This window comes from Chrysochloris asiatica, unplaced genomic scaffold (genome assembly GCF_000296735.1).
Source record: "Chrysochloris asiatica unplaced genomic scaffold, ChrAsi1.0 scaffold00054, whole genome shotgun sequence".
NCBI classification, from domain to species: domain Eukaryota; kingdom Metazoa; phylum Chordata; class Mammalia; order Afrosoricida; family Chrysochloridae; genus Chrysochloris; species Chrysochloris asiatica.
The window spans coordinates 1,738,675-1,750,656 of record NW_006408572.1 but is presented as its reverse complement, the minus strand read 5'-3'; the positions used below and the strand labels follow the sequence as shown (position 1 = coordinate 1,750,656).

Sequence of the window (11,982 nt, the reverse complement as noted above, 5' to 3'; positions counted from 1 at the left end):
CAGCCGCTCCATCTCTCCACATCATTGTCTCTGCCTTCATAGCACATAACATTTTGAAACCTTGAAGGAACAGCAAGGAGAATACCATGACTACTTTAACGCCAGTAAGGACTGGTTTCGTAGCTTTAAATGCAGATTTTGGCTTACATAACATGCACACAACCAGTGAAGCAGGAAGTGCTCATGTTGAAGCCAAAAAATTCAATGATGAGCTGGACAAGATAATACAAAATAAAGAAAATCTACCAGAGATTTTCACCACAGATGAAGGAGACTTGTTTTGGAAAAGCATGTCAGAATGGACCTATATTCATAAAGAGGAAGTCAATACCTGGTTTCGAGGCATTTAAGGACAGAATCATGCTGCTGCTTGAAGAAGCTGCTGGATTTAAATTCAAACCTTTTCTTGTTTACCACTCTGAAGACCTGCTAGTATTCAGAAGCCCTGACAAAAATAAACTGCTGGTCTACCACCAGAGTAATGCCAAGACCTGGATGACGATTGGGCTATTTGAAGACTGCTTTTTAAATTGTTTTCATCCCAGAAGTGTGTGCCTACTGCCTTGAAAAGAGCATTCCTTTCAAGATTCTACTACTTTATAATGTCCTGGACATCTTCCTCACATAGAAGATGTACATCAAGATGTGAAAGTGGTAAATCTAACTCCCAACATGACAGCTATGATTCAGCCTATGGGTCAGAGTGCAATCACTACCTTCAGGCTATGCACAGTACCTACAGACTATGTTTGCTTGGGCAGTAGCTAGAAATAGTACTACAGATAGAGGTACAGTAGTAACATTACGTGATTTGTGGAAGAATTATATTTTTCCGTGTATTTGGAATATTGCATCTTTTGGGGAGGAAGTGACAGGAAAATGTATGCAAAAGATATGGAAAAAATGCCGAGTTAGGTAAACAAAGCATTTGATCAGAACAATATGACGGAAGACATCAGTAGGGAAATCACCCATATGGTAAGAATGCTGAATCTAGAACTCGACATCCTCACTGTGGAACAGCTCAGAGATCTCAAAGAAAGGGAATTGCAAATCAGGACTTAATGGATTTTGAAGAGGAAAGTTAACACTGAAAATAACAAAATAATGAGGAAGAGGAAGGATAAACATTGCCAAAATGCTTACAGTGAAAGAAATAGTTTAGCTTTTTTCTAAACTGAATCAGGGGCTTCAGTTGCTTGAAAACCTGGTCCCCCCAAACAATGATGGCTTTACTATAGTCCACAGGCAGATTCAGAAAGCTGTGTGATCTTACCGCCAGATATGTATATATGAAGCAAAAATGGAAATGTACAGACAGCTCTTACTACTTTTCTGACTAGAAACACCATCCCCATTCTCAGGGATAATTTAAATGATCCAGAACCTTCCACAAGTGAAGCTATTACCACAATTGACTAAATGCCAATGTCATCCAACGCTTCTTCATTGTTGGAGCAAATTTTTATGATTTTTGCATTTTTAATGTGTGTATTGTTAATGCGCCAGACTGCAAAGCCGTCTGAACTGTAAGGTCGGCGGTTCAAGCTCACCAGCTGCTCCTCGGAAACCCTATACAGGGTTGCTATGAGTCAGAACCAACTCAATGGTTCCGACACATAGCGACCCTGTATAGGGTTTCCAAGGAATGGCTGATGATTTTGAACTGTGGACCTTGCGGTCCAAACCGATCTGTGGTCCAGTGCTTTATTTCACAGTGCCACACTGGGACTCCTATGTCACGTATACACATGTATTAAAATATGGTTGTAAATTTATAGTATTGCCAACCCCAAAGACAAATAAAGATCAGATTTATAAAGATACTAATAATAAAAGACAATAATAATGAAAACCCTTAGGAAAAAGAGGAAGCATTAATTAGCCTTACATCAGACCGACTTCCAACAGGAGTTGTCAGAACGAAACCCTGAGTTGGGGATTACCTGTCATCAGTGGAGCATATGACAAGGAGAAAAACGGTTTTACCTTGCTGCAAAGATCATCCTTCTTTGAATAGCCAGGGATCAGTAGATCACACACACAAAACAGAAAGGGCAATACTAACTAGTATGCAGTGGTTACTGTATCCTTAGAGTGGTAAACTACGTGGCCCTGAGAAGAATATTATTTATCTAATGATGCTGTTTTGTTGTTAAGTGCTGTTGAGTCAGTTCTGACTCACAGTGACTCTATGACTGGTCCTGAGCCATGCTCATAATTGTTAAACTTGAGTCCATTACTGCTTCCACTGTACCAATCCATTTCCTTGGGGAGCTTCCTCTTTTTCACTGACGCTCCACTTTATCAAACATGTTGTCCTTCTCCAAGGACTGGCCCTTCTTGATAATATGCCCACAGTATGAGAGACAAAGTTTCATCATCCTGGCTTCTCAGGAGCATTCTGACTGTGCTTCTTCCAACACAGATTTGTTTGTTTCTCTGACAGTCCATAGTATTTTTAATATTCTCCTCCAACATCATAAAACTAACTCAAATACATCAACTTTTCTACTGTCTTCTTTATTCAATGTTCAACTTGTACATATATATATAAAGTTTTTGAAATTACCATGGCTTGGGTCAGGCACACCTTAGTCCTCAAACTGACGTCTTTGCTCTTGAATGTTTTAAAGATGTTTTGTGCAGCAGATTTGACCAATGTAATTTGTCATTTGATTTCTTGACTGCTGCTTCCATGAATGTTGATTGTAGATCCAAGTGAAATGAAGTCTGTGACAACTTCAATATTTTCTCCATTTATTATGTTATTTACTGGTCCAGTGGTGAGGATCTTTGTTTTCTTTACACTGAGGTGAAATCTATACTGAAGGCTGTAGTCTTTGATCTTCATCAGTAAGTATTTTAACTTCTCTTTGCTTTCAGCAAGCAAGGTTGTATCATCTACATATCTCAGGTTGTTAATGATAACTGTTAATATTTATTGAATAACTATGTGCCAGGCAAGGTTTTAAACGTTTTGCATTTAATAATATTTAGTCCTCATAATTCTAAAATACATGTCATTATCCCTATTTTACAGATGAGGAAGATGAGGCGTGAGATATTAAGCAAGTTCTTGAAGGACATATGACTAGTGGAAGAGTTGGTTTCACACTCAGGCCTCTGAGAGCCACAAGTCCACTGTCTAGAACTGGTCTTAAAAGCCAGGTCATCTGACTTTGAGGCCCTAGCTCTTCTTGCTGAGAAGCACGGAGACCATGTACATGGGAATACATGTCCCCCCCACCCCACACCCCACCACACACACACACACACACACACTACACACTCACATACGCGTAGTTTTGGGAGCCAGAGCAGCAGGGTTAGTCCAGGCTGTGTAGCAAAACCTTACCTTCCGACAGTCTCTGCAGAACACTGATGAGCTTCCCAGAAGGCCCAGCACTTCCCCGCAGAGCAGACACTGGGAGAGGCCGTTCCCCATCACATTCCGCCTCATGGTCTCCAGCCGCTCCACCAGCCGCCTGCAGTATAAGACACGGAATCAGAGGGAATGGGCTTCCTTTGTCTGACCCCAAGTACTGCCCTGGTACAGCCACCACAAGGACCGGGAGCTATACCATGTGCTGTGTGTTGTCCCTTCACTCAGGACAACGTTCCATGCCCCGCTCCTAGCTAGCTCCTAATGTATGCATTCAGTCACCAATACTACCTGAAAACCTACACTGTAGTTGTTAAGTGCCATAGAGTCAGTTTCAACTCATAGTGACCCAGTATAGGATTTTCAAAGGTACAGCTGATGGGTTTAAACTGCTGACCTTGTGGTTAGTAGTCCAGTGCTTATCCTACAGCGCTACACCAGGGCTCCTGACTAGAAACACCATCCCCATTCTCAGGGAAAATTCAAATGATCCGGAACCTTCCACAAATGGAACTATTACCACAGCTGATAAATTGCCTATGTCATTCAAGTCTCCTTCATCGTTGGAGTAAATTGTTGGAGACCAGGAGTTCTAGGAGCTGGGACTATTGTAGCAAACAAGCCAGAGGCAGACACGGTCCCTGCTGTTACAGAACTTCAGTTCAATAAAGAGAGAAAGTCTACAAATGACTTCAGATAGAAACTTCACGGTATATAAATAAGTGGGGAGAGGGAGCAGAGAATACTGAGGGAGGGAGAGGCATGTAAGATGGGGGTCAGGAAGGCCTCTCTGAGCCCGTGGGAAAAGCATTCCAGGTAGAGGGAACAGCAAGAGGGAACACAGAATGAAATAGGGCTGAAGAAAGAGGAAGGGCCAGATGACATGGGTTTTTGCATGCCACAGAATGAAATATGGATTTTTTTTCTTCTTCTAAGATCAGTGTGAAGCCACAGTGAAGAGTTTTAAGCATGGGAGTAATTTGCTCTGAGTCTAATTTTGTTCAATCTTGTTCTGGCTTCTGTGATGCCGCATTCCAGGGGAGAGCAGAGATAGGGAAGCCAGGAGGAAGCAGTGGCCAAGGTCCAGGGAAGGAGGGTGGAGACCAGGATGGGCTACATTTTGGAGGCAGCCTTGATGGGTCTGAGGTGAGGGTTAGACAGTGGTCCAGGATGACGTAGAGGCTTTTCATTGGAGAAGCTGGAGGAAAGAGGAAAAAGAATTCCCCTCTGGACCTTTAGAGGCCGGGTCTCCAGGGGCCTTTCTGAGCCCCACTAAGTCTGGGATCAGAGCCTCTTCCTGAGGTCCCTCAGCCCCCTCATCACACTGTGGTCCCGTCATAGTCTGACCACCATGAAACTGGCGGCCACTTCTCTTCTGTTGCTTACTGTCTCCCTTAGAGTGGACACTCTGAAATTTCCCGAATGAATGAAGGGCAAAATACAGTTACTTCATCTCCTCTCACTGCCATAATCCCCAAGTGAAGAGGGCTCTATTTTTCCCATTTTAAAGACGAGGAGACTGAGGCTCAGAGATGTGAAGTTACTTGCCAGGGTCACACTGCTCCTAAAAGGTAGAGACAGGATCCATCATAGCCAGGAGAGCATAGCCCAGGCCCACACTTTCTTCACACTCTCACACAGACCTCACTCTTCCCCCTGCGGTAAGGCACTGCTGCCGGAGCTGAGGCAGGGCAGAGTGGGCAGCGAGGTCACCACATCCTCTGCATGTTCTCCATCAGCAAGTCTGGCTAGGGTTGACTGTCCCTCAACCAGGGCTTCAATCTGGTAGGACCTGCTTTTTCTTAGGGACCTTCTTCCTATTTGATCTTTTGTCTCATGCTAATTCATGTAAAAACACAAGGCCCACCTCCTTCATCTCAGATGATAAACCTGAGGTACTGCCATCTGGGTAACTCCCACACTCGGCAAGCCCACCCACACTCCTGGGTGAAGCCAGATGAGAGGAGTTTGTTAAGGATGGCAGCCCAGGTGGATGAGAGGCCAGTGAATGCTTCCCAAGGCACAGGGGAGCCAACATTACATACAAACCCCATCTCTGCCAGCAAGTTCTCCTAGGGGAGCCAAGGATGCTAATAATGGTATGCCAATCATCTCTGTGTGGGGATTTTCTGTCTGATGAGGGCCCAGGGCATCATCTGTGGGAGGGCAAGGCTGTTATTTATGCTAGCTAAACAAACCATAAACAAAAAGCCCCCAAATACAACTGGCTTGCATGGTAAAGCCTTTTTGTAATGAAGTGTAGGTTACTAAGTCAGGATGACTGTGGCAGGTACTGCAGACTGGCCAGGGACAATGATTACCTTTGCAGAGAGGACACCACAGAAGTGTCACTTTCTACATTGTGCATTCTTACAATGTCTGGTTTAAAAAAACAACAACAACAGATCATATAGTTCACAGAAAACGATAAATGGAAGAACAAGGAGGCCAGAATTGAATTAATTCCTGCTCATTGCAGTACATTTGCTTCCCGATGAGTGCTTTTTCTGTGTTTCCCCCATTTTCTACCAAGTATTAATTACTTTTATGCACACAGAAAAAAAGATACAACAAAAGTGTTTACAGACTCACTGAGTGGAGTCAGGGGTCTTAAAAGCTTACAAGTGGCCAATGAAGATCCAACAAATGATTAGCTCAAAGCACAGAGGAAAGAGGCCCACATATTGGAGGAGGAAATAGGCTGCAGGTCTAATCACCCCCATGAGACTAGAAAAGTGGATGGGCTACCATTATGGAATAGTTTGATCAAGGATTCAATAAATGAATATTGGTCAAAAGGGGGAAATGTAAAATGAAATTTTAAAGTCTTATGAACTCCAGGCTTATTGGCCACATTGAGACTGAGGAGGCTCCTAAATCTATTTCCCTTGAGATCATCTTTAAACTTTGAGCTGAAATTATCCCCTGAATTCATCTTGAAACTGAACAACAGTTTAGCCCAATTAATAAAGAATGTTTGCCTTGAATATTCAATCTTTTGAAGAATTATCTGTATGAGATCAAATTAACACCAGTTAATTCTCAGGCACAAATGAGAAGTCTGTGGAGCAGCGAGTCTAAGGCACCAGTGGTGAAATAATTTGGGACTAGATAGGATGCTGACACAAATTGAAACATGGACTCAATGCTGAGTTGTTGTTGTCAAGTGCCTTTGTGAGTCAAATCTGACTCATAGTGGTCCTGTTTAGGGTTTCTGAGGATTTTACATCTTTGTGGGAGCAGGAAGCCTAACCTTTCTCCTCCCATAGAGCGGCTGTGGGGCTCAAACCATGGACCTTGTAGTTCACAGTCCAGTGCTTTCCATATTACATGTAGAAATTGCTGAATGGGTGTTACGTTTTGCTATGTATGTTTTCACAGATACACACAAAAAGTGTAGTAGCCAGAGCTGGACATTGGAGACCAGGAGAAGGGCTTAGGACAAGCTGGAGAGGTCTCCAGTTAGAGATGCCCTCATTCTGGTTGATTTAAGAGCCTCCCTCAGCTGAATCACAATTAACCCTTATTGTAGGGTGCTGAAAGGCCCCTAAAGTGTTTGATCACGTTTTGTCATCCTTCCCACAGCCTGGCATCCAAACACCAGAAATTGTCTCCATCTTATTGGCAGCTACCATGGGCTCATGACGCCCTGCATACAACAGAGAGAGACATTCTCTGGTCTTGCGCCATCTTTAAGACCAGGAGCATGCTTGAGTTCTTTGTTGTAACCATGGTATATTTTGAGTGTATTCCAACATGGGCAGGGGGCTCAGCTTCCAGCATGAAATTGAACAACATTTTCCCATAATCCAGAGGATTTGCCATTGGTTAGTTTTCAGAAGTAGATCACGAGGCCTTTCTTCCTACTCTTTAGTCTGGAAGCTTTGCTGAAGCCCGTGTACTCTGGGTGACCCTGCTGATATTTGAAACATGGATGGGATAGCTTCTAACATCAAAGCAACATGAAAGCCACACAGAATGGCAAAGTGACAGATGCGTGCTGCGTACCCATCTTACACAGAGAAAACTGGAAGCTTTGGTGGGTTGGTTAGGGGTATCGGGCTTAGACAGAGAAGCTGTACAAAGTCAGTGCTAGAGCCTAGAGAACCAGACTCCTGGTGCGGTGGTCTAGCATTACCACCCTTGCTTTCCTCTCACTCCATCTCGCCCCTGCCCAGCTTACCCAATCCTCTGCTGCTCCATGACGTCAAGCCGCTCAGCCCTCTGGATGACCTGCAGGATGGCCTCCACCTCTGCAGGCTTGAGGCACTGGTTCCTCCTCTGCTTCTCAGTCTGGTAGGTATGCACAGACCAGCCTGTCTGCAGCCTCGAGAAAGAACAAACCAGACAACATCCTCAGTTCTCCCTCCAACACCCTGCCCCCTGCAACCACTACATCCATAAGGCTCCCCACAATGAGTCTGGGAACTCCCAATGAGATGATGGTTCTACAGTCTGGTACTGTGGGCTGGGCCCAGGGCACAAGGAACAGAGCCGGGACAGGCACCAGGCTCCAAGTGCTTGTTCTGCCATCTGCAAGCTACTGGGCTTTGACAAGAACCTGGAATATGGCCACTCTACAAAAGGAGAAGGCTAGAGTCACAGCCTGTGAGGTTTCTAGGGGTGGATGGTGGTGGAAGATTATCAAGGAAAGAATGAAAATTGCAATCTGTGTGATATAAGAAATTGAGATGGAACACTATGGTAAAGGTTGGCAGTTCCTTAGGAAGTTAAACAGAGAACTACCACATGAGCCAGCAATTCCATTCTAAAGTATTTTTATAAAAGACATGCAAGCAGGCATGTAAAGAGATACCTGTACACCCACCTTCATTGTATCATTATTCACAATAGTCCAAAGCTGGCAACAACTCAACTGCTCATCCACAGATGACTGGATTAACAAAAGATGGCATATACACACAACGGAATATTATTTAGTGATAAAAAGGAATGAAGTTCTGATGCATGCTGCAACATCGATGAACCCATTAATACTATGCACAGTGAAAGTCAGACACAAAAGGGCAAGTATTATATGAGCCCACTTGTATGAGGTACCTCGAATAGGCAAATTTAAAAAGATGGAATGGAGAGTAGCGGTGACTGAATTACTGACACCAGGGTTGTTCCACCTGTGGCTATTTGAACAGTGCTGAGATGATGAATCCTGGCGTACAAGAATCTGCTTGAGTCCTTGGCTTCCAAATTCCTTTAAGCATACAACTAGGAGCAGAATTGACCCTATTCTTTACATCTCTAAGATTTCTCAGACGTGGCCTTCACCAGGAGGCTTTTCCTAGATCCCTTCTAGGACAGATAAGTTAGGAGAGCTCCCATCACTGGTCTCACACATGAGTATGCAGCTTTTGGGGCCTCTGTTTCCTCTCCAGAATCTGAGTCTCTAAAGGACAGGCCCTGCCCACCTGCCCATCTTCCTTTCATGATGTTTGCCTCCTCACTCTCTGCACTCAAGCTGTTCTAGACTCCTTTCAAATTCTCTACAGGGGAAGCCCCGTTCCTTTCACCTGAGGGCTTTGCACATGCTGTTCCTTTTCATTTCCGCCTAACATTTACCCCTCCTCTGGGTCTCAACAGAAGTTTTCCCCAACTCCTAGACGAACTGAGCAGCCCCCTGCCCTGCCCTGTGCCATTACCACCTTGAAAGCACCAGCAGATGTACAGGCATACCTCGGAGGCCCTACGGATTTGGTTCTAGACTAAGGCAATAAAGTGAATATTACAACAAAGTGAGGCACACCAATGTTTTGGCTTTGCAGTTCATATAAGACTCATGTTTACACTGTACTGTCGTCTATTACATATGCCACAGCATTACGAACAAGTTGGAAATATTGTGAGGATTACTGAAATGTGATGAACATGAGCACACGCTGTTGGCAAAAACGGGGCCGACAGACTTGCTTGACGCAGGGTTGCCAGAGACCTGCAATCTGTAAAAAATGCAATCTATCTGCTGAGCACACGAGAGCAATGTGCAGTACAAATGAGGCCTGCCTGTATAATTGTCAGCGTGCTCACTTTTCCCCCATCAGTTCCTTAAGGTGAGGCTCCATGTTGGTCTTGCTAGCTGCTACGCAGCCAGAGACTACAACATGGTGGTGGTGGTGTAGTTATGTGCCGTGGAGTTGGTTTCGAATCATAGCAACACTGGTTTAGGGTTTCTGAGGCAGAAAGCTTCATCTTTCTCCCACGAAGCCACTGGTAGTTTTAAACTGTTTACTGTGAGATTAGCAACCTGACTCATAACCACTATGTTACCAGAGCTCCTTCTAGAACAGAGTAGGGGATTAGAAATCATTTGATGGAGGGTTAGAGGGAAGTCCTGAGCTGCAGGGAAGGACAATTTCCCCAGGCTTCCCAGAGAGGCTCTGGGGCACAGCTCCCAGCTCTGCAGCCCTGGGGTTTGTATTACTTTCCTTCAGGAGACTTTGCTGGGCTGTATTAGGGAGCAAACTCTAAGGAGATAAAAGCATTTGCTCTTCTAACAGCTGCAACAGCAGCTTTTGACTGCAGCTGAGAGCGAGAGGAGGTCAGGGAGAACTGAAGGGATTATTGGAGGGGGGCGGGGGAGTCACACAGAGCCCTCATATCCTGTCAGGGAGGGCAATCACCTCAGCCAGGTGTCAGGAGAGAAAGAGAGGGCCAGGAACAACTTCATCCCTGTCCTCTCTCCTCCTTGTGGGCACTGTGGGGCGCCAAGTCGAGTCGGGGAGGCTGAAGGGATTCACTTGTGGAGCCATCCAGGCAAGGGGGACAAATAAGATGTCGTACAAAGACTCCTGCAAACCATAAACGACTCCACTCCTTGGGGGCGTTGCAGATTAATTTCTTGATCCCCCTTTGATGTTTCAGCTCTGTCCCCCTGCAGCCTCATAATGGCCTAATTACAAATGTCTTCAACTTGGTCCCATTTGGAGACTGCTGGCTCCCGGAACTGGCCTGGTTTGCTAGCTGAAGAGGCACTCTTGGATTCAGCAGTCTCCAGGGACTCTCAGGCCCTTGGAGGGGTGGGTAGGCACTGGAAGGCTGGGAGTCATCTGGGAGCCCCCAGCCTACAGCTACACCATGAAGGGAGATGGCCCTCCCTAGCTGGAGCTGAGGAGTCACCAAGATGAAGGGTAGCAGGAGGGCTAGGATCCCTAAAGGGACAAATGGGAAGCAGGGGGCTAGAGAGACACTGACGTGAGACCTGGGAAGTTTCAGCAGGGAGCAGCTCTTTAGTCATCTACCACATCTTTACTCTGTCCTGCTGTGCCAGGCACTGAGCTCTCCTCAGGGGCTCACAGACCATGGCTTCACGAGAGGAGGTTGACACTCAGAACAAAAAAGGTGGCAAACCAGGGAGCTGCTTCCTGGCAGCCCACTGTGAGAGATCAGATGTGGGCGTCACATGGGCCCAGGTTTCGATCATAAGCTTCACTTTACTCATCCCCAAGACAGGGTCATCGTACAAGGTGGCTAAAGGAGTACATGGTTAGGGTGTGCACCACTCAGAGTCAGGCACGGGTATGCATTAGATAAGTATGTCTCTCCAAACTTCTCTTTCTGGGTCCATGGCAATGAATTCACCAAAGCTAGGTGAGAAACACGGGTGGTGGGGGTGGGAGGGGGGAGGTGGGGAAGGCCAGGCAGAACCTTGGAGGTACTCACTTAGCTCGCAGGGCCAGCTGCCGGTCGTTGGGGCAAACCCACTGGTCATTCCCACTGCTGAAGATGGTGTCGGCCATGGCTTGGGGTGCCCAACCAAGGACCCAGAGTCACATCTGTTATGAGAAGAGGGAAAAAAGAAAGCAAGAGCATCAAAGAGGAGCTGCAGATGGAGACAAAGTCCCTGTGAACTCAGGGCTCCAAACACTGGCATGTCCAACCTATTTCCATATGTCATTCCCGGTGATGACTGAAAACCTACCAGGTGGATCAGTCCTCCAAAGAGGCTAAGGGCAGTCCATTCAAAGCTCCTCTTTCAATGGGAGAGACGGCTACATGGATCAGGTGGCTAAGTGGCAAGAGTGGACATGACTAGCTGGACATCAAAGGGTTAGGAGCAGAAAGGAGGGATGGGCCACACCCTCGTCACTGTAACTTAGCTGGCACTTGACCCCTGTTTCTCCCAATCACAGCCCCTGCTGTACTCAGTAATGCCACTTTCTGGAGGGCTCCAGTCAAAGGGAAGAAGGCCAGACAGCTTAGGCAAGGCCCTACATTGTGTGAGACTTGAGGAATCTTGAGGGGTGGCCCTAAGACACATGGATAGCTGAAGCTGACAGCACTCCTCAGCTTTGCAAGCAAGGCCTCCCCAAGCTCTGCTACCCAGAAGGTGCCCAGTGACATACAACAGTGGTCTGTAAAACAGGGAGTAAGGCGGAGCGGCAGCTGCAGCTCAGCTCCAGGGGGTGCATCTGCAGGGACTACAACAGGAATGGCGCCTCCCAGAATCCTGTAGGGCAGTAACTCTGCTCCAGAATTTCCTAAAGACTTAATTTGTGCACCGTCTACCTTATGTCATTGGATTTGTCCTTGACACCAAGGGTACAACCAACTCTTTGATAATCTGTTATGAAGAGTGTGTGTGT

General features: G+C 46.0%; 1 protein-coding gene across 1 annotated transcript in view; it reads right to left on the bottom strand.

Annotated features, from left to right (window-relative positions):
- The window catches only part of RPH3AL (rabphilin 3A-like (without C2 domains)), a 140,948-nt gene extending 129,812 nt beyond the window's left edge, over nucleotides 1–11,136 (bottom strand). Inside the window, 3 exon segments of the mRNA XM_006863450.1 lie at nucleotides 3,359–3,488; nucleotides 7,569–7,712; nucleotides 11,060–11,136. Of these exon segments, the coding sequence (XP_006863512.1) occupies nucleotides 3,359–3,488; nucleotides 7,569–7,712; nucleotides 11,060–11,136 (351 nt within the window).
- Between the last annotated feature and the right edge of the window lie 846 nt (nucleotides 11,137–11,982).